The 26,103-nt window shown below is 43.2% G+C and overlaps 1 protein-coding gene across 2 annotated transcripts in view; it reads right to left on the bottom strand.

Annotated features, from left to right (window-relative positions):
- The window catches only part of LOC140426379 (retinoid isomerohydrolase-like), a 66,683-nt gene extending 41,175 nt beyond the window's left edge, over window positions 1–25,508 (bottom strand). The window contains exons 1-5 of one of the 2 annotated variants that reach the window (XR_011948194.1): window positions 25,343–25,508; window positions 25,153–25,235; window positions 15,643–15,793; window positions 12,059–12,166; window positions 5,205–5,346 (exon numbers count right to left, since the gene is read on the bottom strand). Coding sequence is in view for 1 of the 2 variants with exons in the window: in XM_072511064.1 (XP_072367165.1) it covers window positions 5,205–5,346; window positions 12,059–12,166; window positions 15,643–15,793; window positions 25,153–25,235; window positions 25,343–25,353 (495 nt within the window). In the remaining variant the exon portion in view is untranslated. The remainder of the gene's footprint in view (window positions 1–5,204; window positions 5,347–12,058; window positions 12,167–15,642; window positions 15,794–25,152; window positions 25,236–25,342) is intronic. The other variant, XM_072511064.1, reaches the window with a different exon arrangement.
- Between the last annotated feature and the right edge of the window lie 595 nt (window positions 25,509–26,103).

Here is a 26,103-nt window from a genome sequence, read left to right as displayed (position 1 = left end):
AACTAGAACATACACCATGTGGTAGTAAGATAGCCTGGTCAGGTTAGCCTCAGGTCTCCAGTCAAGTCAGCATAGTGTCAACCCACAGTTAAAGTATGTATGATAGTTAAGAGTTCAATAAAATCGAGTTGCATTTCTTCAAGTGTTGGAAGTCTCTCTCACTGCTGCAGTAAACACAGTCCTCGCAGACCCGGTATACCCAACACATCAGAGACCAGCCCCAAGATTCGGGGATACAGATCTGAGGCGGCTGCTGGACACCGTGGAGACCTGGATGGATGTCCTGTTCCCCTGAGGATCCTGGAGAGTCGGCTACAAGGCAGCCAGTGCTGCCTGGGATGAGGTGGCGGCAGCTGTGAGCTCGGGGAGTGTGATCAGGAGGACTGGCCTCCAGTGCTGGAAAAAAGTGAATGCCCTACACCGGACAGCACGAGTTAGTAGACACCAAAGCCCCCCACTTCTCCCACCCCCAAGAGGGAATCCACCCACCCAACTCCCCAGGTGACCCCCAACCCTCATCCCAAGAATCAAACTACTGAACTTTCACTACACTACAAGTATTTCCAAGTAAAGGAGCACACAGTGCTCTAAATGTGGCCTCCCCAAGCCCTATACAACCGTAGTAAGACTTCCTTACTTCAGCCTCCTTGCAATAAAAAGCAACATGCTATTTTCCTCCCTAAATGCCTACTATACCTGCATGCTAATTTCCTGTGTTTCTTGTACAAGCATACCCCAAACAGAAACTCCCTGAACATCAATATTTAGAACTTTCTCACCATTTGAAAATTGTTCTGTTTCTCTATTCTTCCTCTGAAAGTAACAATCTCACATTTCCCCACATTATTGCCCACTTACCTAACCTGTCTATATCTCTTTGCAGTTTCTTTGTATCCTCCTCACAATTCACTGCACTGTTTAGCTTTGTACTGTCAGCAAACTTTGATATGTTACCCTTGGTATCTTCATCCAATTCATTAATATAGGTAACAAGTATCTGAGGCCCCAGCACTGATCCTGTGGCAGTCCACTAGTTACAGCCTGCTCTGGGTATCATTATTCTCTGATTTCTTCCCATTAACTAATCCTCTATCCATGCTAATATATTACCCCAATCCAATCAGCCCTTGTAATGCCAATCTGAGGAACAATATGGTCTCACCCTGAATTGTAAGGTAGAAGTTGCTGCATTATGGCATATTTAATCAGGGGCAGCAATTGAGTTAAGAACATAACATAATTAATTTGAATGAATGCCTGGAGCTGTGTGGCATTTTGGTGAACTACCCCTGTCCCATGAAGCCTGACACCAGTGCAGACTAATTAAACTGTTGCTACTAAATTTGTTGGGCATGTGCGCCAATTCACTTGGATTGTCAGTTGGGGCGCTCAGTGGTGGATTGTCTATGCTGGAGCAGAATCCATAGTACAATTGTTGACTCTCTAACAAGTGTTTTATATAATGGTTCAGCAAAATCTTAGTGGTTTATTAGAAACCAGGAAAACGCTTCAGTTTGGAGTCAGCCATCCCTAAAGTCATGATTTTGAGGCTTTAGGTGACTAGAAAAAAACTACTCACACAATACTGAACATGTAAAAAGCAAATTGGTCAGAAGTACAACACATGAAACTGAACCATTTCTCAGCCAAGTGGTTAAAAGTCCAGAAAAGGAAAGAAAGACAAACTATATTTAAACAATATTACTGAAGCTTACATCCTCTTCATAAAGTTGTTGGGTCAGTAAAAAACTAATCGATTAACAGATTAAATACAAAGGTCAGAATTTTCTGACCGTTCTCGCTGGCAAGATCTTCTGGTTCTGGCAGCAGGGGCTGCAGAGAACGGGAAACCCCGTTGACAGCGACAGGATCAGAAGACAATGGTAGGCCACCTCCGCTGTCATAAAACACACCGCCAGGGCACACGGAAAATCCCGCCTAAATTACTTCCATCAGGAAAACTGAATGCTGATCCAACTGAAGTGTTTAGAATGATAAAAAGGATTCCATCTGGTCGATACAGAAAAGCATTTCCTTTGGTCAGGAAAATACAAAATGAAGGATACAAACTAAAATTAGAGCTAAGGCATTCAAGGGTGAAATCAGTGGCTCTTTTTCACATAAACAGTACTGGAAATCTGGAGCTCATTTCAAAAGACTGTGGATGGTGGCATTTTCAAGACGGAGACTGACATTTTTATTAGGTTAGTGAATCAAGACATGTGAATCAAAGGAGCTGAGGTATAGATGAACCCATGATCTAACAGAACAGTTGAATGGTTTACTCCTCTTATGCTGCAAACAACAAGCAAGTCAGCTTTCAGTTAATTATGGTGCTACTGTTCCTGCATGAGAATGAATACTTGGGTTGATGATCCAAACAAGCAGAGCTCTCCTGGATTCTACCATGTCACTGTTCAACAGAGTAAATAAATGAAACCAGTGTGGAAAAGAGGCATGTTAAAAATCTCCAGAACAAGTGCAGCACTGAATTCGAGATAGCATCAAGTGAATTCTGGAGTCACTCAATTTTTAATAAAATATAAATTCTTGGGATGTGAGTGTCGCTGTCTGGGCCAGCATTTGCTGCCCATCCCTAATTGCCCTTGAACTGAGTGGCTTGTTAGGCCATTTCAGTGGGGGTCAGTTCAGAGTCAACTGCAATGCTGCGTGGGTCTGGAGTCACATATAGGCTAGACCAGGTAAGGGCAGCAGATTTCCTTCCCTGCAGGACATTAGTAAACCGCTTGGATTTTTACGACAATCGGCAATGGTTTCATGGTCATCATTATAGTTTTAATTGGGGCAGCGCGGTGGCGCAGTGGGTTAGCCCTGCAGCCTCACGGCGCCGAGGTCCCAGGTTCGATCCCGGCTCGGGGTCACTGTCCGTGTGGAGTTTGCACATTCTCCCCGTGTTTGCGTGGGTTTCGCCCCCACAACCTAAAGATGTAGGTGGATTGGCCACGCTGAATTGCCCCTTAATTGGAAAAAATGAATTGGATACTCTAAATTTTAAATTTTTAAAAAAAAATTATAGTTTTAATTCCAGATTTTTATTGAATTCAAATTTCACCATCTGCCATGGTAAAATTTGAACCTGGGACCTGGGACCCCAGAGCATTACACTGTGTCTCTGGATCACTAGTCCAGCAACAATACCACTATGCCATCACCTCCCCTTGGGGAGCAAATTGGAACAGTGAATAAAGAGAATATAACAACAAGAGTGCATCAACACTCACAAAAGGATGTTGCCTGGTACGGAGGGCATTAGCTAAGAGCAGAGGATGGAATCACTGGAATAATGGAGGTTGAGGGGTAAGCTGATAGAAGTCGTCAAAATTATGAGGGGCATGGACAGAGTGGTCAGAAGCTTTTTCCCAGGTGCAAGAGTCAATTACTTGGGAGATAGGTTTAAGGTGCGAGGGGCAAAGTTTAGAGGAGATGTGCAAGGGTAGTATTTTTTACACAGTGCGTAGTGCCTGGAACTCACTGCCGGAGGAGGTGGTGGAAGCAGGTACAATAGTGATGTTTAAGGGGCGTCTTGACAAATACATGAATAGGATGGGAATAGAGGGAGGGATACGGACCCCAGAGGTGTAGAAGGTTTTAGGTTAGACAGGCAGCATGGTCGTCACAGGTGTGGAGGGCCAAAGGGCCTGGTCCTGTGCTGTACATTTCTTTGTTCTTAGTTCTAAAACAAATGTACTGCTCAATTATTAGGATGTTCTTAAAGTATGTTCTTAGTTTAGAAGTAATTCTGCATCTTCTAATTGATTTGTAGAGGTAGGTTCAAAACAAAAACAAATGGGAATCACTTATCAAACACCAAGTACCAGAAATGCCCCAAGTGAACAAAGATGTCACCTACATGAAATGGAAAGCAGAAACAGTGACACATGCATTAACTATTGGGGCGGCACAGTAGCACAGTGATTAGCACTGCTGCTTCACAACACCAGGGACCCAGGTTCAATTCTGGCCTTAGGTCACTGTCTGTGTGGAGTTTGCACATTCTCCCCGTGTCTGTGTGGGTTTCCTCCGGGTCCTCCAGTTTCCTCCCACAAGTCCCGAAAGATGTGCTTGTTGGTGAATTGGACATTCTGAATTCTCCCTCAGTGGACCCGAACAGGCACTGGAATGTGGCGACTAGGGGATTTTCACAGTAACTTCATTGCAGTGTTAATATAAGCCTACTTGTGACAATAATGAAGATTATTATTAAAAATATGGGAAAGAAGTCAGAGCAAATATTAAAAACATGTTTGTTAATCCATTGTTCTGAAGTTTTAGGGTCCTTATGCTCAAATAATGGCATTAAAATTTCAGAAATATGGATTGATTAAAGCCTATACTAATCCATTTAAAAACCGCTGATCCGACAGCTCAACATTCAGATATACCAGTTGAAGCTGAAATGAGTGCAGGAGCCTCATTTCAGTTTCACATTCATCTCAGGGAACTGCCCATTGTAAGATTAAAAGTGGAACCAATTTAGAATTGGCTCAAACTCCTAGGCAGAGCGAGTACAGGCCCCTGTTGTACTAAATTGGGTATAATTGTGTCTGTTTGCCAGAAGCAACAGTGTTGAATTTAGGCCCCTGTATGTTTTCCATGAAGACCTGAGATGAATCTTACAGCAAACCAGTTCAGCTGGAAATGATTTGTTCTTTAACAGCAATGCGCGTAACAATTAATCTTCTCCAAAGGATGCATAATACTATGGGTCTCATTAGAAAATAGCAGTGCCATGAAGAACAATATAGCAAAATTATAGATCATGCTCTGTTTTGTAACCTACAGCTTTTCACTATGAATCAACATAGATTAATAACTGCTTTAGGCTTAGACAAGCAATTTCACAGATGGCTGTCCCAGATAGGTGAAAACTAAATTTTTCATTCTATCCATCTCTACAGGATTTGAACCCATAATTTCAAAGGTTAAATAAACCAGTTCACTCATTTTATGGAGTAATAAAACAAAAATTATTGGCTTATTTATCTTACCTCTGCAACAGATGGAAATCCTGTGAAGCAAAACCATTCCATTTCAAACTATGAGATCATTGTTCAATTCATTTACAGTATTATACAAGACAAAATCTGTACGCCAACAGCATTTTATGCTTATTGCTTTTGTTGTTAACACAATGGTTATTTGCGCCATCCAATTTGAACAATGCATCATATGCAGAACTTAACCTTTTGTATTGTTTCCAGTGTTTCTGGATCGATCTTTGTGATGTAGTTGGTTTCAGTGCAGGCATAATATTCTTCTCCAATGGGATACACATTTACTAGAGCATTGTCGGTGATTTCTAAACCTTCAAAATAGGAAAAAAACCTGAAATACGGAGAAATAAATAGTAAAAGAAAAATACTGGATCAAAGGAAAACATTGCAGATAGAAAATATTCTATAGACTAAGCTCTATTTATCTCAGATATATCCTGTTGTAAAGGTGGTAATCTTGATACTTGTGGAGAATTCTGGTCTGCCCGTCAGTGAGAACCACTGGGACTAAATCCAAGATAAAAATACTTTTTAGGGAAACAGAAAGTACAACTATAGAATTTTGAATCTCAGTTTGCAAGTTTGAAAATGTATCTGGCTTGTTATCTTCTAGCATGAGGCTTGTTATCTTCTAGCATCAGGGTTGTTAATATCTTATATCCCTGGATAACAGTTCTTTGCCCAGTCATCCATTTAGTGCAAAAAATTAGGCAGTCTGGCGGTTTATGGTAGGCCTGGTCTCATGAGAATGTTTTTCCATCCAACTTTTATAAAGACAGGAGGGGAAGACGGTGGCATAATATTCGAGTAATCCAGAGAGCCAGTGGAATTTGAATTTGGATAATACATCTGGGATTTGATTCAACGATCTCGCCGTGTCCGACTTGAGTTAGGATGCGGCAGTTGAATCCCGGGATAGAGACAAATTGGCCTTCGCGTTGGGCGAAAAACCTCGCAAGAGTTACCAGACTCATGAGGCCCGGCGTGATCTGGATCACCCCATCGCTGGGCAAGATCCAGAAATCCATTTTTTAAAAAAAATTTAGAGTACCTAATTAATTTTTTCCAGTTTAAGGGGCAGTTTAGTGTGGCCAATCCACCTAGCCTGCACATCTTTGGGTTGTGGGGGCGAAACCCACACAAACACAGGGAGAATGTGCAAACTCCACACGGACAGTGACCTAGAGCCGGGATCGAACCTGGGACCTAAGCGCCGTGAGGCAACAGGGCTAACCCACTGCGCCACCGTGCTGCCCTAGAAATGCATATTTAAATGCGCCATCAGATGAGTAGGAATTTCCTCAAATTATTGGAATGATTGAAGCCATTGGGCAGAATCGTCCCCTCCCACCAGGATTTGTCGTGGGCAGGGGCGAAAGATGTGTCAGGGAATGAAAACTCAGATTCCCGATGTTTGAAACCACGCCAACATTGTCCCCTCTTAATGTTCATGGCAGGTCAGGTTTCTCGCTGAAGAAAAGTGGGAAGCCATTTCACATCTCATGCATGCTCATCAAAACCCCAAAAGATCAGAAACATGTATCCCCATTAAATTTTCCTCCTTGCCCCGCAGCAATTTACACCAGTCTGTCACCTGACTGGACATTTGTGGTGAGCACCTGGCGAGGGAGAAATTCTAAAGCTTGGAGTTGAAGCTGGCTGTACCGCTAGAGTTCGCAACGGAAGTGGACATGAGAGGGGGAGGTCCAGAGGAGATGAAGCAGGGGTTGGCACAAGGCACGTTGGGGGGTGGGGGGGATGTGTACAGGGAGATGAATGAAAAGACAGTGGGAGGATGAGTGTGGATTAGAAAAAATGTCTGGGTTGTGGATGGAATGAGGAGGCAAGGAAGGGATGAAGGAAGACATCAGGAGAAAGGGAGAGCAAGGGGGAGAGGGAGATGGAGGGAGTGTGGGGTGGGGCCAGGGTGCTTCAGAGGAAAGGGTCAGGCAATTTGATGTTGGAGTCCAAGGAGGGAACTGGGGGCGATGGTGAAATGAGTGGACTGTGACTGTGAGTGGGGGAAGTGGAAGGGTCCAGGTATATCTTGCATAATTCCAATCCTGGAAGTCATTGAGGAGACCAAGGATGATGATGAAGATTTGGGGGAGGATCAGGGTAAGCCTAGGAAACGTGGCTGAGGTGGGCTCAGCGGGGAGAGAAGGGATGTACGGGATGATGGGAGGAGGTTCACAGGTGATATTAGGGAGGCGGTAATTGATGTTGATGGGGGGAAGTTAGTGGGGGAGGCGGGGAAGTGATGGAGGCAGGTTGAAATGAAACACGCACCATCTTTTTTTTTCTTTTTTATACACTTAGAGTACCCAATTCATTTTTTCCAATTAAGCACATCTGCACATCTTTGGGTTGCGGGGGTGAAACCCAGGCAAACACGGGGAGAATGTACAAACTCCACATGAACAGTGACCCAGGGCCGGGATCGGAACTGGGACCTCGGCACCATGAGGCAACAGTGCTAACCACTGCGCCACCGTGCTGCTCTCACACACCATCCTGAGAGAGAGCCAGCTGTAGATGGGCAGAGCTGAAGGTGAGCACAACTGGGCAACCCAACTAAACATGTGGAGAATGTACGAGAGCTTTCTCATTTGTTATTCCTCAATACCTGGTGAAGGCCACATGGCAGCTGGTTGGGTCCCGAGGGTTCTCACAACAACAAGATCCCAGCAATGTGTAGAGCTGCAATTCACTCTGAGCTCCTGGCCATTGGCCATCTGCTGCAGGCGGAGTTAGGGAAGAAGGGAGGGTGAGTGATGCCCACAAGGGGCATTGAGGTGAATGGTAGCCACATCTCAACTGTAAACCTCCATCTTTCCGGGGAAAATGATCTACCTGGCAAGGACTCGTGATGTTAATCTTTCCATTGTAACAAGGTTTCTCCATAGAATCTCAGGGCAATGGACACTCGCTGACTAATGTGAGTGGGAGGCCCCTTGTGCATGGCAGCCATCACCCTTGTCAAAGAGCGATGTCTCCATGTGCAGCCGTGCATTCGGGGGAGGAAGTCCCATCCTTGGCCCCTCCTGGAAAGGGTGGAGTGCTTGCACCCATTAAAATGACTAGCCACACAAATTAATCCAGTAGACTTCTTTCAAACAGTGCAACATAACTTTTATTTGTGAGTGTAAAAACTTCATAATAGTTGAACACCTGTGCTACCAGTGCTCATTCAATACTTCTTATATTTTTCTTACTCTAGCTGCTTGCCCAACATTGGCAGCAGAGGTGGAGGCAGCCTGCTGATAGTGTGCTGTGATACTTCAGCTGCTACCCTCTGGTGGTTAGAGGCCTGCAAGGTCCCATCCTGATTTGCGTCGCCTGTTCAGGGTCAGGTGCACCTTCCTTGGCCTGAGCAGCTGATGCTGACGGGGTCACAAGTCGAGGGGATTGAGAACGCCTAGGCACCCTTGAAGACTCTTGGGTGGATGCCTCTGGGTGCGGTTGATGCTCCTCCTCCCTGAGTTCCCGAGGTATCCTCGCTGACTCCTTGAAGAGAAGGGACAGCTGGAGGAAGGTTGATGTGCTCCATCCTTTTGTTTATTCGTTCATGGGATGTGGACGCCGCTGGCTGGGCCAATATTTATTGTCCATCCCTGAGGCATTTAAGAGTCAACCACATTGCTGTGAATCTAGAGTCACATGAAGGCCAGACCAGGTAAGGACGACAGATTTCCTTCCCTAAAGGACATTATGTAACCAGATGGGACTTTTTGAGGATCGACAATAGTTTCATGGTCTTCATTAGACTTGCATTCCGGATTTCTATTGAATTAAAATTTCACCATCTGCTCTAGTGGAATTCAAATCCAAGTCCCCAGAGATTTGCCCTTGGTCTGTGGATTACGAGTTGAACAACAATACCGCTATGCCACTGCCTCCTGCTCTCGCGTAAGGCTTTTAACAAACAAAATCATTTATGGGATGCGGGCGTCACTGGTTAGGCCAGCATTTATTGCCCATCCCTAGTTGCCCTTCAGAAGTTGGTGGTGAGTTGCCTTCTTGAACCATTGCACCCACTGTGCTGTGAGGAAGGGAGTTCAAGGATTTTGTCCCAGCGACAGTGAAGGAACGGCGATATACTTCCAAATCAGGGTGGTGAGTGACTTGGAGGGGAATCTCCAGGTGGTGGGGATCCCAGGTATATGCTGCTTTTGTCCTTCTAGATGGTCTTGGGTTTGGAAGGTAATGTCTAAGGAATCTTGGCGAGATACTGCAGTGCAGTTGCAGATGGTTCACACGGCTGCTACTGTTCGTCGGTGGTGGAGAGTTTGAATGTTTGTGGAAGGGGGAGCAATCAAGCAGGCTGCTTTGTCCTGGATGGTGTCGAGCTTCTAGAGTGTTGTTGGAGCTGCACTCATCCGGGCAGGTGGAGAGTATTCCATTACATTCCTGACTTATGCCTTGTAATTGATGGACAGGCTTTGGAGGGTCAGGAGGTGAGTTACTCGCTGTAGGATTCCTAGCCTTTGACTGCCCTGGTAGCCACAGTATTAATATGGCTAGTCCAGTTCAGTTTCTGATCAATGATAACCCCGAGGATGTTGATTGGCTCATGTATTGCTACAGTGATGTAGAGTAGGTCTGAGTGCATCTCCGGTTGCATGATTGAGTTAATAACTATCTATTATCTTCTTTTTAGGCAGTTCCTCAGAGTTGAGGATCAATTGCTTCCACACGAAAAATGAGTTCTCAGGGATGCTTTTCCTCCACTGAAGGTGGTCTTGGGCCAGGGATTCCCAGGTGTCAGAGGGATGTTGCACTTTTTCAAGGAGTCTTTGAGGGTGTCCTTGAAATGTTTGCTTTGCCCGCCTAGGCTCACTTGCTGAGCTGAAGCTCAAAGTAGAAGGCTAATGTCGGGAGTCGTATCTCAAGCATGTGGACAATGTGGCCAGCCAGCGTGATCAATACTTCGATGGTGTGGTTGTTGGCCTGAATGAGAACATCGATGTTGGTGCGTCTATCCTACCAATGGATTTGCAGGAACCTGTGGAGGCAGTGTTGGTGGTGCTTCAAGGGTTTTGAGCTGCCTGTTGTCCATAGTCCATGTCTCTGAATGACATAGGAGCCAGGCGGATAGCATTACTCTTCTGTAAACCATGAGCTTGGTGCAGGGTCTGAGGTCCTGGTATTCGAACACTGCCTTCCTCAGGCGACCAGAGACAGCACTGGCTCATTGAAGGCATTATGAACTGAGTCGCTGATGTCGGTCCTTGTTGACAGTAGGCGCCCAAGATATGGAAAGTGGTCAATGTTGTCAAAGGCCTCATTGTGGATTTTAATAATTGGGGGGGGACAATGTTGTGTGGTGGAGGGCATTTGTCTTACAAATACTGTGAACAGTTTTGGCCCCCTTATCAAAGAAAATATATACTGACATTGGACACAGTCCAGAGAAGATGAATTAGGTTGATCCTGGGTATGGAGCAATTTTCTTATGAGGAGAGGTTGAGTAGGTTGGGCCGGTATTCATTGGAGTTTTGAAAAATGGGAGGTGATCTTATTGAGACATATAGGATTCTTGGGTGGGGGTGGGGGGGGGGGGGGGGCTTTATAGAGTAGATGCTGAGAGCTTGTTTCGCTTGTGGGAGAGTCTAGGACCAGAAGGCATAATCTCAGAGTAAGGGATTGTCCATTTAAGATAGAGATGTGGAGGAATTTCTTCTCTCAGAAGATAGTGAATTTATGGAATTCTTTATGGCAGAGGGCTGTAGAAGCTGGGTGATTAAGTATGTTTGAGGCTGAGCTAGACAGATTTTTTATCGGTAAGGGAATCAAGGAATCAAGGACAAGAAAGGTAATTTTAAGAGATTTGTATTTGTATTGGTAAACATCAGAAATAAGGTATAGCTTTAAGTGGTTTAATTTAATGCTTCTGTGCCTGGAAGGTTAAAACCTATCATTAATTTCATGCTTGTCAAAGGTGATGTATGTGTGGGGGTTGGTTAAATTCCAACTATGTTTTGATTGTGCTTAGAGAGCTTACAGCATAAAGAATAAATAAACCAGCAGTGGTTGCTTAACAACTCGGGCCTTGTAATGTAGAAAAACTTTAGTGTAGCCAATTTGACTGTAGTTGAAGATGGGTAGTGAGGGAGAAGAACATTCTCACAGCTCTGCTAGAAGCAATTGTCTTAGAAGGCTAGAGAAGGAACATCTCTCTCAGCTTTTCTAGAAGACAAGCCATACCCTGGAGTAATGGTTGAGAAAGCAAGTGCCGAGATCTGAAGAGCAGCTCGTTAAGGGAACTAGATAAATGAAGATAAGTTTCCAAGAAGTATGAGATTAAAGGTACTGAGAGAACTGTTCAGTAAGGAACTGAGAAGAAGGCTTAGACACCAGAAAGATATCTGAAGTGATTTTCAGGTTTGAGGGATTTTACCGCAGCCTGGAACACTTGCTGAAATAACTATGGAAATTAGCTGGAGTTTGTAGATTGTGCAAGAACAGTTCAGACAAAGGAAACCTGAAAGGAGGGTAGTATTAACTCCTGGACTGGATTCTCTGTTAAAAGTGGAGAGCGGAAGCTTTGTTTAACAATGTCATTTGGAAAACCTGGTCTGGATTTCGGAATGCAAAGCACCAAGGGAAAGCATTATTAGAAGAGACGATTTTAAAGTGTTCTTTGGCAGTGGAATTTGGAAACTCCCATGTGACAATCTTCTGGAGGGATACAGAGGAGACATCCATAAATATTCACTTGGGGTTCAGAGTGGAGAGTATATTTGCCCACAGTCATCTTCTATGCTTAAAAGGGACTTGGGTTGTTAATTGCACAATTGCAGATTAAGATGTGCTTTGTTAATCCATGTTAATCCTAAAACCTGTGTGTAATCTTTAAGGAGGGAGTAAGGAGTATTGTATCATAATCAATTTTTCCATGTTTTTTTACTTGTAAAATATTAATTAGCGGTCTGAGTATTTTTGAAAAAGGTCACATTTCATACAATAAAGACTGAATTAAACAGAATTAATTTCTACATGATGACCCTTCTATTTAAATAATAGCAAAGTATTTTCAGAACCTGGAGAAGATGTTCTTGCATGGGTCAGGATAACCAAAAGTACCAAATTCAGTTATCACAATTCGTTTCTCAGTCATAGCCCTTACGTAGGCATCGGTTTGAACAAACCTATAAGGAAATAAAAATTCTCTGTTGAAGCCAAAATAATTGAAATCGATCAATTCAGGTAATTGGTAATGATATTGTCGAACAAGTGCTTAACATTTAGGGCAATCTTGTTTACTATTCTAAAACAGGTATTTACTCATTTGGTTCAAGTGAATTAACAACTGCACTAAAACAGTGGACAAACAATTCCATATGAATACACTAAGTGTTTGTGCTGTACGCAATCACTAACAATAACTAAAACCTACATTTATATAGAACAGTTGAAGGCGCTTCCCAGAGGCATAAGGAAAAAAAAGGCAAAGTACAAGATATTGCGAGGTCTGACCAAAGGTTTACTCAGGTGGAATTTAAGGAGAGCCATAAAAGAGATGGAGATTGAGAGGCAACAAATGTTGGGGAATCATTTCCGGAGCTTAGTTGGTTGATATCACGCATGCTGAGATGAGGGCTGTTGCACAAGAGGCTGGAGGCAGCAGAATGAAACATTCAGCAGCCATTGTTCCTTTTAAAATTTTGCTGCTATCCATGGTAGTTTTTGTCAATTGGTGGTACCTTTAAATGTTTTTTCCATGCTCATATGCAGCTTAGCAGGAACACTGTAGCACTGGAAATTATCGCAGAAATATAGAGAAGTGAGGCCTTGAAAACACCAGGCGGAGAACCTAAAATTTGAAACATTGGATATCCAAGAGGCAGTACAGGTTAGCGAAGACAGGAGTAAACTGCACCAACCTCTATTCAGCTCAGTGGATCTGCCCTAGCTTGCCTCTAATTTTATGTGTTAGCTTGCATGTATATCTCTAGAATGGTTCATCTTCCCAATCCTGCACCTTGGGAATCCCATAAGGATGCATAATGGCTTTGTCCTCTTGCTCATTACATTATGCCCCTTTATGGTATTATCTGCAAACAGTGGATCAGCTTCCACATGTCTGCTGATGATTTGCAGCTCTATCCGTTCATCCAGTCTTGGAAGAGGCTCAACTTCCTTCAACTAAACATAAACTATCATTCTAGACTACTGCCACAAACTTCACTGAAGATCATAGAATCACAGGAGCACAGTAGGAAGATATTCAGCTCATTGTACCTCTGCTGTCAGTCATGCTTAGTACCACTGTTCTGTTTTTGTCCATAATCCTGTCAGTTCTCAACCTTATGTATCTGTCCAACATCCACCATCTTTTAATGTACAACGTTCCTGACCCTGATAATTCTCCAGGTGCAAACTTGGGCAGGACCACATTGTGTGGAACCAGCATTCTATTTGTCCCCAAGTTGGGCTTCCAACTCCAACTCCTCTATCACAAATAAAATCTACATGCCTCTAGCATTTCAGCCTCTCAGCCAATCTATTACTAGAGCCCTCAACTATGTCTTTGCCATTAGGCTGAATGACTTCAAAAGGTTCTCCAGGCCAACTTCTCATTCTCTATTCTTCATTAATTTCAATGCATTCAAAACTCTGCTACCTGTATCCAACCCCACAACAAGTCTCGTCTTTGTTAACTTGTACTGTCTCCTATATACCCAGTGCTACAAATTTTAAATTCTCAGTCTGGATTTAAACCAAAGGCTGTAGAAGAGTTAAGATTTGCAGGAAGGATAATGCTTCATGGTCATAATCACAGGCAATGTCAATTCTGACATAACTGTAGTACCACAACAGGATCAGAAATCCGATAGAAAGGATTTTTGAGAAGTAAATGATGGCAGCAATTTTGAAAGGCAGTAATTTTGAAAGGGTATGGAGTTATGTCTGAGGTAATAGATCCATGTACAATGTCAACTAACATGAGGAAAAGAAGAGAAGATAGATAATTTGGATTCGAGAAAAAATGGAATCCAGGGAGTATGACTGGAGACTCATGACCGAGCTAAGCTTGGAAAGGGCATGGGAGAGGTGAATAAAGTTTGGTAAAGATTGATATAGTCTGATCGGGTCTGGAGTTGTGTAGTTTAACAAGTTGCACTCCGGGTTCACTTAAATGTTCTTGTTGGGCAGAATAACAGGGATGGAAGGTTTACCTGGAGGCACAGAGGGCAAAATTGTGGGCATGGTTAATAGCTGCAAAGGTGTAGTGGAAAATGGTCGGTCACAGGCAAGACAGTTAGGAGCTTAGAATGAAGATGGAAGCAACTTGGGGGAGTTTTCATTCTTCCAGGGATAAATTCAGAAAGAAGTGGAAGTAAAAGAAGGCAGGAAGATTTAGGTGGTGAGGGATACAATGAAGTGGTCAAAGATGATCTTGTTATCAAGATCATGGACAGGTCATGGAAGATGACAAGGTTGAAGGGGTTTCGATAATTATGAACAGCAAAGTTAAGATAGAGAGATGAGTTCAGGAAGGATAGGATTTGAAAGTGAATTCAGCAGAGTGAGGCAAGTAAATGGAGATTAATCATTAAATAATCAGGTTGAAGAGTCACTTAGCAAAAAGAGGCTGAAGGAGGAAAATAGGGAAGATATTTTGGATGAAAACTCAAAGTGGGCCTTGGAGGGCAGTAGACAACAAAGGTTTTAAAGGAGAAATGAGAGGGATGGAACAGCTTTGGATGCTCAAAAAAGAAGTGCAAGGTGAGCAACATGATGCCAAACTGATGATTAATGTCATAATGGCACTGAACCAGTTTGAACAAGGCAGATGGTGGATGTTATAAACAGGAGGGAGGCAGAAAGCTTTGGTAAAGGGCAAGACAACAACACCTATTAGCTTTTTCAGTTAAACTTTGGATGCCGAGAGTGAGTAGACATTCTGTAGGGAATTGATGAATGGGTTGGTGATTATTGATCTGCTGGCAGATGCGTGATATATCAGCAATGATATATTCTCAACTCAGAAAAAGTAAGAGAAATTAGAAAAAGTATGAAGAAAGAATCAACCATCAATGTCAGACCACTATCAGTGATTTTAGCCATTTATTGTCCTTAAAGGATTTCAGTATACTATATAGATTGGGTTACAATCTTGTCCAAATAGTTGCCTACCTATCAGGGAGAGCATCACAGCTGAGGTCAATCCCATTCTCTTTGAACATTTGCTTTTGTGCATCAGCTCACTGGATAACCAGTCAGGAGCATGGGAACCATGGTAAATCCTCTCTCCTTGCCCTGGGGTGTCACCCCAAATGTTTCCTAACCAAGGTCAACCAACATTGCTGAGAATGCTAGTTAAATTCTAAAGGTTTCAGAAAAATTATTAAGGACAAGGTTTTCCATAATTCGGTTAATAACAATGGTAATATTGTGTATGGTGCCATTCGGAAGGAAATAAGTAACTTGTTAAAAAACAGGTCATGACAAAATTAATTTATATTTATTCATAGTTGGCTGCCATGTTTTTGTGGTACTTCATTGCCTCATGATCTTCCATCAGATTTGATAATATCTACTGTGAGACAGTTCTTTCCAAATTTTTGTTTGGGGAGGGACTGAACATTATAAAATATGAATTATGTAAGTTGTACAATACCGTCTGTAATAGGTGACTTCTCCATTCTTGAAATCAAATTTGTGAAGGAGAGCTTGTCCGTCAAATAGATGATAGAATGGCTCTGAGCCTATCTCAAATAACCCAGGACCACATCGTAGCAGGCTACCCTTTAACCATGAAGGAATTGCACCTAGATGGTCAGAAGAACTGGTGTGAATTAATCAATATGTAATGCATGGTTTTATTCAACTAGTTGCATTATCACTAAGTATATATACACAAATTGCATTTGAAATGCCAGCTTGGCTCAGTGATAGCACTCGCACCTATGAATCAGAAGATCATGTTTTCATTGTTCATTCCCATCCTTAGCACATAACTTCAGGAGAACAATGCAGAGGAGTCCTACAGTGTTGAAATGCACTGGTTTTTTTTGTAAACAATGTTAAATCATGATTTTGTTTGGTTAGGTAGATAAATGTAGAAAACTGCATTCTGCCAGTGTCCTGCCAACATATATCCCTCCACAAAAACAGCATTTGCAGTACGTTTGCAGTTTCCTAGGTGACAATAACTATACTTGGCTATGAAGTATTTTACAACAGAGTCATGTAAAGACAATTCTTTCTTTTTTTACCCAATAATGTAGTAACAAAACCTAAACTAGATATTTGGTAAAACTACAATATCTATAGAACGAGGGAACCACAGAATGTAAGTAGATCATGAAGTAAGCAAACTCATACTTAGAATATATCTTTCTCTAAGTGGACAGAGTGACAATAAAAGTATAGCATTAGGCAAACAGTTTCTAATATAATAATAATCATTATTGGTGCCGCATGTAGGCTTACATTAACACTGCAATGAAGTTACTGTGAAAATCCCCTGGTCGCCACACTCCGGCGCCTGTTCGGATACACTGAGGGAGAATTCACAATGTCCAATTCACCTAACGAGCACGTCTTTTTGGACTTAAGTAATACTTTAGCTGTGTTGCATGCTTTTCCAGGTAGCATGGTGCCATTGACAGCATTCATATTACCTTGTGGGCCCTCCATTATCAATTGAAAGGCATTGCTTGGTCTAGTTTGTTTGCAACCACCAGCAGTCCATCATGCAGGTCTATGTCCAGTTTCCAGGCAGCAATCATGGCTCTTTTATCCTGGCCCAGTCCCCTCTGTTGCCTTTGTTCCAACCAGGCAGTCAGGTTACCGGCCGGTTATCTGAAGGGATATTACCTTCAGACTTGGTTCCTGACTCCTGGAAGGAATCTGAAAGCACAGCTGGTCTCCAATAAGAACCATGTTGCCACCATTGAGCTGACAGTTGATGTACCGAAGCAATGCTTTTCCTGACTGAACCATTGGGAGGAGACTTGCACTACAATTATAAGTGGTCATTCAGAAATGTGGTCTTCTGCTCCATTTATCCAACAATGTCACCATGAGGAACTACCCTTATCATCATCTAGGAAGCAAGAAGTACAGCAGGAACAAGAGAGCACCAGCCAGATTCCTTAATTTGAAACCATAGCCTTTTGTTCTCGGTTTCCCCATGAGAAGAAACATCCTCTCAGCATCAACTCTGTCAAGCCCCCTCAGAATCTAGTATCATCCAAGGAATAATGAACCTCTTCTGAACTGCTTCTAATTTGCAAGTATATCCCTCTTTAAGTAAGGAGACCAAAACTGTACACAATGCTCCAAGTGTGGTCTCATCAATTTCCCTTAAAGTTGTCACAAAACGTACCTATATTTATACTCCACCTTCCCTGCAATGAAGGCCAACATTGCATTTGCCTTCCTAATTAAGTGCTGTATTTTCATGTTAACTTTTTGTAATTCATACACAAGGGCATCTATTTCCCTCTGTACTGGGGCATTCTCCATTTAAATAATATTCTGCTTTTCTATTCTTCCCACAAAAGTGAACAACCTCATATTTTCCCACATTACACTCCATCAGCATGGACCTCCGGTGACGTCATGTATGGTGAGGACACTCACATCGCAGCTCCCACCAGGGCCCTTTTCGCCCGTTTTTTCAGGTAATTATTTCACCAAAATGCCTTTTATTGTTTGTAAAGGATCCCAAAGTCACTGCAATGCTGAAGAAAGGGCATAAGCAACCTACTGAAAGAAATATGGCTACCGACTCAGGGGAGTCACGCAACTCCTCCATGGAAAAAATGGCGGAGGCTGTGTCGGTGATGGCCGCCTCCTTGATTACTGTAGATGTGCTGACCAGTATGCTAACTAAGGAATTTGTTTTTAAAAAAAAAAAATATTTATTAAAGTTTTTTAACAAAACAATTTTTTCCCCTTACAAACAATAACCCCCCCCCCCCCCGTAACAAAATAACACAAAATCGTAACTAAGGAATTTGATGGCCACTTTGAAAAGCAGTGGAGGCAGGTGGAAGTAAACCTATGCAAGTCACCTGTCTGTGTGAAATTAGAAAAAACTGTGGAATCGGTTAAAAAACACGGTGAGGTGACGGAAGACATGGAAAAAGCACTGATGGGTCACGCCGAGCAGATTGCCTCACTAGAAGCTGAAATAGCGTAAGTGGCTGCTGAAAATAGGAGGCTGAAGGCTAATGCCGGCGACCTCGAAAACTGAGCTATGGCGTTGGCAGAAGGCGAGGAGGGCTAGAACCCAACTGCATATCGTGTTTGAGTTTTTGAGAATAAGATGAAGGAGTGTGGTCCCACATTGCCTCTGGAATTGGACAGATCCCACCAGTCCCTTCACCAAAAAGCCACCACGTGTGATCATAGTGTGTTTCCATAGTTTCAGGAGAAAGAGCGGGTTCTGAAATGGGCCAAGGATCATCGGGATTGGAGATGGGGAGGCAGTTTCATTGAATATGCCAGGATGTGAGAGTTGAGCGAGCGAGAAAGCGGGCAGCCTTCAACAAGGCTAAGGTCGGCTTGTACAGGAAAGGAGTATCCGGCAAGGCTGCAGGTTACTTATGAATCAAAGGACTTTTACTTTGACACATCAGAGGGGGTGGACACCTTCATTAAGAAGCATGGGCTTGGTTCAAATTTCTGGGTGTGGTTTCTCCACCGGCGGACTCCTCCATTTTGCCGGTAGCCCACTCGCGCCAGTGGCTTTCCTGACAGCGGATGGCCACAATGGGAAACCCCATTGGCTGGCTGATGGGATGGACGATCCCACTGCCGGCGGGGGCGTGCCCCACCAGAAAGCCGGTGCGGCGAGACGGAGAATCCCACCCAAGATGTTTTGTTCGGTATTTGACTACTGTAGGCTGAGAGCAATATTGGGCTATCCTAGAAATAATTGTTGTTGTTTGAGGGTGAAATTCTTCTTATATTTCTCTGTTTTCTCTTCTATGGGGAAATCGAGGACATTTTGCTTCACGTATGATTTGGTTATTGTTGGGGGGCTAACTTTGATGAAAAGTGTTATTTCTTTTCTCTTGTACTATAGTTGGAGTTATATTTCTCCGGTTGGGAACTCAGTTTTGGAGAGTTTAGTATTGAGAGGCTTGTTTTACCCTTAGAGCGGGCCATAAAGTTATGTTTTTTCTTCTCTATCCTGGGGCATACTGTCCCACTAACTTTAAAATTCAGCTAATTAACACAAGTGAGATTGGGGGGGGGATCTGCAGCTGCCGAACTAGTCTTGCATGGTTGACGAGCTTAGCTTCTGTAAATAGTTGCAGGTTGGGGTGAGTGGATCTTGGTTTTTCTATGGGTATCGGTATGTATATTTGGATGGAGTGTTAGTTGGAGGAAGTCGGAGGGAGGGGGGGAAGGGTTAGTTTGCTGATGGTGATTACGAGATTGTCTTTGTCTCATTATATGGGTGGATTTGGCAACACTTTGGGTGGGCCTTGGGCCTCTTTTTTCTGAGTAGGAACTTGGCAACTCTGACGGTGGAAATGCGACTGAGGGGTGAGGGGGGTGGGGCACCCCCAATTCGGCTGGCCACCTGGAATATAAGAGTGCTGGATGGTCCGGTAAAAAGGTTGAGAGTTTTTTCTCGCCTAACAAATCTAAGTGCTGATGTTTTGCAGGAGACCCACTTGCGGGTAAGGGATCAAACCAGACTGCAGAAGGGGTGGGTGAGCCAAGTGTTAATTCGGGCTTTGATGGACAGGCCCGAGGTACAGCGATCTTACTCAGAAAAAGGGTTCTTTTCTCGGCCACTAGGATCATAGCGGATCCCAATGGCAGATTCATGATGGTCAGTGGGTCTTCAGCGGGCACATCCCCGTTGGGTGTGCAGCCATCTCAGATGGCCACCTGCAAAGGACCATGGGAATTATGGCCAATCCAGGACTCAGACACACTCAGAGCTTGTGTGTGTATTTGCAACCCAGATAGCTAGACGCGATCGAAACCCCTGCTCGTTTGTATTCTAATGGCCCATTTCCCCAGAACAATAGGACTGCACTCAAGAAACCGATAAAGCCACAGACTAATCGGCGCCACTCCCTTTGCTGAGAAAGCCCAAACAGCCAAGGTCAATGACCGCTCAGGACATACCCAGCCATCAAGGCACCCACCCCTTTATTGGCTAAAATCGAAGGCAGTGATCGAAGCCTGTCGAATTATTGGGTCCAAAGCTAAGGACCCCCCCAAAGAGCGCGAAATCCCAGAGGGATAAAAAGAGATACAGCCATGTGCTCGGTCTCTCTTGGATCCGACCTATGCCAACCCAAGTGCAGCATAACGACCAGACAGACAAGTTCAAGACCAACAATCGGTACCAGACAGATGAGTCCAGCAGAAACAGAGCCACTTCTTCCACCCAGCCACACAAGATCCGGACAAAGGCCTTGTCCATCTGCATAGAACCGGCTGCCCTGATGTTAAGTATAGGTTATTGTAGTTGTTGGGTGTAGTTTAACTTGTAGTGTTTTATGTTGCGTGTCAAAGTAATCATGGTGTATAAATAAACTATCTTTGAACCTGAACTGACTAACTGGTTGTTTGGTCCTTTGATTGATATCCGATAAAACCTTGTGGTGGTATCATTTGATACCTGGCGACTCTGAAAAGCAATATTATCATTAGTAACTGCCATATCTAGTTAATTTGGCAACATTATTGGTGCTGATTGGTGGGATAGTATTCCATTCATTAAAAAGAGCAACATTATTGGTGACTCCGGTGCCAATTGGCAACAGGTGATACTAGTAAATATCCACATGCCAAACTGGGACGATGTGACATTCGTTTGAAGAATGTTATATTCCATTCCTGACCTAGATGCACACCAATTAATTGGTGGTGGGGATTTCAACTGTGCTTTGGATCCTATACTAGATCGATCCAGGACTAGATAGTTTGCTCCCTCAGGGATGGAAAAGGTGCTCCTGGTCTTTATGGAACAGACGGGGAGGGGGGGGGGGGGGTCACTGAGCAGGCAGGCTTCTGCATTCAGGTGACAAGGAGTTCTCATTGTTTTCCCACATGCATAAAGTCTATCCAAGGACTGATTTCTTCTTAATGGGTGGGCCCCTCCTATTCTGGGTGTGGCGAGCAGAATCTCAGACCATGCTCCACACTTCATGGACTTGATCTTGAAAACAGATTCTAATCAGTGCTCACCGTGAAGGCTTGACGTAGCACTGCTGGTGGACAGAGGCTTTTGTGAGCACATGTCCAAGACCATGAAGGAGTACACCCGATTAAATAGGAATGACTCTGTCTCGCCCTCCACACTATTGGAAGCCCTTAAGCCAGTAGTAAGGGAGGAGGTAATCTCCTTTAAGGCCCATTTAGATAGGACAATGAGGGTGGAATGGCACCGGTTGTGGATGCACTTCTTGAGACCAATTGTCAACATTCGTCTGGCCCTACCCTGGAGTTGCTTGCGAATAGGTAGAAGCTAGAAGCCCAGTTTGATTTGCTGTCCACTAGGAAGGCGATGAGCCCGCTCCAGCACTCGAGGTTTTTTTTTATGAGTGTGGGGAGAAGGCCAGCTCTCTTCTAGCTCACCAGTTAAGGCAACAGGCAGCTTCCCGAGAGATTATACAAATTAAAAACTCGGAAAACTCGGCGGCAGTTTGGTTTCGGTCCCGAATCAAGTCAATGTGGTCTTTGAGTCTTTTTACAGGCATCTGTATAGGTCAGAGCCCCCCAGAGAATAAGTTGGTGTTTTAGATGGATTGTTCTTTCCGTTGTTGGAGAAAGGCAAAATAGTTCTTAGTCAGAATGGTGTGCGGCTTAGAGGGAAACTTCCTTTGGTGGCATTCGCATGCATTTGCACCTCTTGTCTTTCTTGGTGGTAGTGGTGCAGGTTTGGAAGGATTTCTCCAACATGAATAGACACGTGCTCTGCGTGCATCTCTCCCTGTATGCCTGGCGCTCTCTCAGTGGATTTGAATCTCTAGTCTTCCATAATATGTTCCTCTTCAGTAAGCTATTTGAAATAATTGTGATTAGACATGCATCTGATTTGACATTTCATGATTTGACATTTAATGCTTATTAATAAAGGGTGATCACCAATTTCATAGAATGATACATCATAGAAGGAAGCTATTCAACACATTGTGCATCTGCTACATTGTCAAAGTCGGGGGCGTGACCCGCGGGTGGGTCGCAGGCAGGTGTCGGGAGGGTCGCGGAGCCATCCGTCGCAGCGCTCCCGATTGTGCAAATCCGCGCGCAACAGCCACAGCAGCCAGCTTTTAAAGCCTTCAAAATGGCCACGAATATATTTTTAAAATGTGGCCGCGCTGCGCATGCGCACCGATGAGCGGTCACGCATGCGCAGTGTGGCCGCTTTTTAAAAATTCTGGTCGCAGCCTTTTTGAAGGCCGTTCGCAGTCGGAATTGTTAAAAGCCGGCAGCAAAAAGTTCGGGGAGAAAGATGTGATTGGTTGCTTTCTGAATTTTGATGCTGATGAAGTGGAAGTCTCTTACTCCAAGAATGGTGAGCGATCCAACGATGGTTTCACCGCAGCCGTAACTTCAGCCAAGAGATGTCAACGTTTTTAATCTTGATTTTTAAACATTCCAAAACAAAGTCCCTGCAGGTCGTATTTGGAAACTTTATCAATTAATTGATTTTTAAGTGACTTTTGTTTTCTTACATTTTAATTGTAATGTTCAGGTGAAATGTGGTGAGCTCCAATTTCGAGAGGATGAAAACATTTTCAGTTTCTGCATTTGTTTCCTGTTAAACTTTATCAAATAACACCCCCCCCCCCCCCCCCCCCCCGAACTTGTAAACAAAAAGCCAGCTGCTGCGGTTGTTGCCCCGGAGACGCAGAAGATTTAAAATAAAATTCTCTGTAATTTTCCTGCTGAAGGGAGGCAGAGAGCAGGTCACGCTCCCCGAACATTGACATCACGTGCTTTGGGCGCGATTGCGATTCCTCCATTTTATCAGCAGCAAACAAGATAAGAGAAAAGGGTGGGCCGCGAAGGTCAACCGGCGTAGGCCGTGAAGGTCAGCCGGCGTGGGTCGCAAAGGTCGGCCGCGCGGGCCGCGAAGGTCAGCCGGCGTGGGCCGCGAAGGTCGGCCGGCGTGGGTCGCGATGATTGACCGGGTTGGGTCCCGAAATTTGGCCGGTTGGTGAAAATGGGTCCCCGGAAAAAAAGTTTGAAAAACACTGCATTACATCCCAATCCCACCCCCTCCCCTGCCCCTATAGTCAAATTCTCTTTCAAAATTTGTGATTGAATCTGCTTCCAACACTCTTTCAAAAAGATCACATTAACTCACTGGGCAGGTTTTTCCAGCTATTCCTGCCGGCAGGATATTCCAGGCCTGCCGACGGTGACCCCCTACTGTGGGTTCCTCGGCAGCGGAGGGTAGGAACAACTGGAAACCCCATCGACAGTGGCAGGACCAGAGGATCCACTGTCGACCAATGGCAGGCTGCCTCCGCCACCACAAAACACACCGCGGGAGTGCGGAACATCCCACCCATAATGTACAGTCCTTCTCTTTTCGTGAAACTTTTGGTTCTTTTGTTAATTATATTAAATCTGTGATCTTTGGCCACTGTCCTTCTGCTGCAGTTTCTCCTTATTTACCCTTTATGATTTTGAACACTTTCCCTTAACCTGCTCTGCTTCAAAAAGAGAACAACTCCAGCTTCTCTAATCTTTTGCACTTAACTGAAGTCGTTCATTCCTGGTACCATTTTAGGAAACGTCTTCCGCACAGTCTGCAAGGTATGAACTCCTGCCTAAAGTGTAGTTCCAGAATTGATCACAATACTCCAGTTGAGTATGTGAATATTAACACTTTTTAAAAAAAGGAGTTAGTACCCTTGCTTGTTTATTCTATTCTGTTATATTGAAAACTAAGGATGCCATACGACGTCTCAATTTCTCCTGTTACCCAAGATTTGTGTACAGCTGTCCACAGGTCTCTCCTTCTCTGCATCCTCTTAAAATTGTACCATTTCCCTTCTACCACCTTTCCTCATTCTTCCACGAAAAGGAATCGCTTCACTCATTCCTGAGGTAAATCACATCCATTATGTGGAGATGCCGGCGTTGGACTGGGGTGAGCACAGTACGAAGTCTTACAACACCAGGTTAAAGTCCAACAGGTTTGTTTCGATGTCACTAGCTTTCGGAGCGCTGCTCCTTCCTCAGGTGAATCCATTATGTGTGAGGTAAATCACATCCATTATGTGTCTGCCCATTTTACTAGCCTATGTCCTCCAGAAATCTGTTCAAATCCCCCTCACTGTACATTTTTTGAGTTGTGTCATTTTCAAATATTGAAATTATGCCATGCATGTCAAAATTCAGGTCATTAAAATATCAAAAAGAGCAGTGTCCTAATATCAACCACCGGGGGAACACCACTGCATACTTCCCTCCAGGCTTAAAAACAACCATTCAATGCTTCTCTTTCCTATCTGTCCCTTAGCCAATTTTGTATATACACAGTCTTTACCCCTTTAATCCCACAGACTTCAATTTTGGTAATAAGTCTAATATGTGGTATTTTATCAAACACCTCTTAAAGTGACTAGGGGATTTTCACAGTAACGTCATTGCACTGTTAATCGAAGCCAACTTGTGACACTAATAAAGATTATTATTATTCATTTCCTTTATCAACCCTCATTATTTCTTCATAGAACTCAATCAAGTTAATCAAACATGATTTGGCTTTAACAACTCCATATATTGGCTTTCTTTTATTAAACAACATTTTCCCAAGAGTCCATTATATTATACTAAATCAATATCTAAACGTTTCCCCACCCTGTCTTCAGGCGGACAGACCTCAGTTGCCGGGGTTGTCTCTCTCCTCACTTTTAAACAGAGCAAAATACATTTTTGAAATAAATATTTGAAGAAAATATTTAGAAAAAGAAATTGATCTTCTGTTGAATGAAATCCACAACATTATAAACATTTTTTTTTACAAATCACTTTTTCATGCATTACTGATAAATGTTACTGAGGATGATTGTAAGGAAAATACAAATGAGCTTTGAGAGAAACTGGTAATGCACAAATAGAACTGCAGATGCTTCTCATTTTCTTTCAATTTGCAATTGCCAAAAAGAAAATAAGTTTTTTAAAAACAAACCTGTCACACAGGCTGGTAGCGGCTGAGCAGTTTCCTTTACTGTTTCAAACAACTTCCTATAGCCACCACTTGGATGTTCGATTCTGAAAGATTTACATGTTTCGCCAATTAATTAATTATACTTCAAAGCTTGTTCCATTAAAGATTTTTGTTTCAGTATAATGCAAATGACTGAGAAATCATTACTTACTGATTTGCCATTGCAGTAATTCAGTTGATGAAAACTCCACTTTCAACAAACTGTATTTGTTTTGCATTTCGCAAGTATTATATACAACAATGTTCAATCGCATTGCAAATTTAAGAGGTTTAAATAAACATTTTGGCCAATCACCGAAGCGTAGGAAAACAATAGCTGCTTTCAGCTGGAAAATCCACAGGCTTCATTTTGCTATTTACAAGAAGCTCTGAATTTTCTAGAAAGACCTCTTCCTTGTTTTATCACAATCAGATTAGAGCAACACAAAGTATGTTGTTCTAAAGCAATTCAAATTTTCACAACGATTGAGTCAACATAACCGCACTCCTAAACAACTCTGAAATCTCAAAATCCATGTCAGCAGTGATTCACTTTTTTCTTAAACTAGTACTGAGAACTTTTAAATGGTAAAATACTTTGGTCAGTAAAGCATTTGAGCAAAGATGAGGAAGGTGGTGGATTAGAAATATCTGAAGGCATTTTACTACTTGTTTATTTATGCTGTTACCTACAATCAGGCAATAACTTGTCTACTTGTTATTACTGTTGTCCACTTGACTTGATGATTTCCTCGCAGAGTTAATGAAACTCAACTTGCGCATCTCAAAAAACAATAGCTAGAGAAAAATACCATAAACAAAGCATTGAAAAGCCACAGGGGATGAAAAAGAATTGCAACAGTTTGGCAGAAGATAAATTATGCATCTTATAAATAGCACAATGCTTTTCAACAGCAGGACCAACAAGCATAT

Source organism: Scyliorhinus torazame, chromosome 7 (assembly GCF_047496885.1).
Source record: "Scyliorhinus torazame isolate Kashiwa2021f chromosome 7, sScyTor2.1, whole genome shotgun sequence".
NCBI classification, from domain to species: Eukaryota; Metazoa; Chordata; class Chondrichthyes; order Carcharhiniformes; family Scyliorhinidae; genus Scyliorhinus; species Scyliorhinus torazame.
The sequence above is the reverse complement of the archived record's forward strand: the minus strand, read 5'-3'. Positions and strand labels throughout refer to the sequence as shown.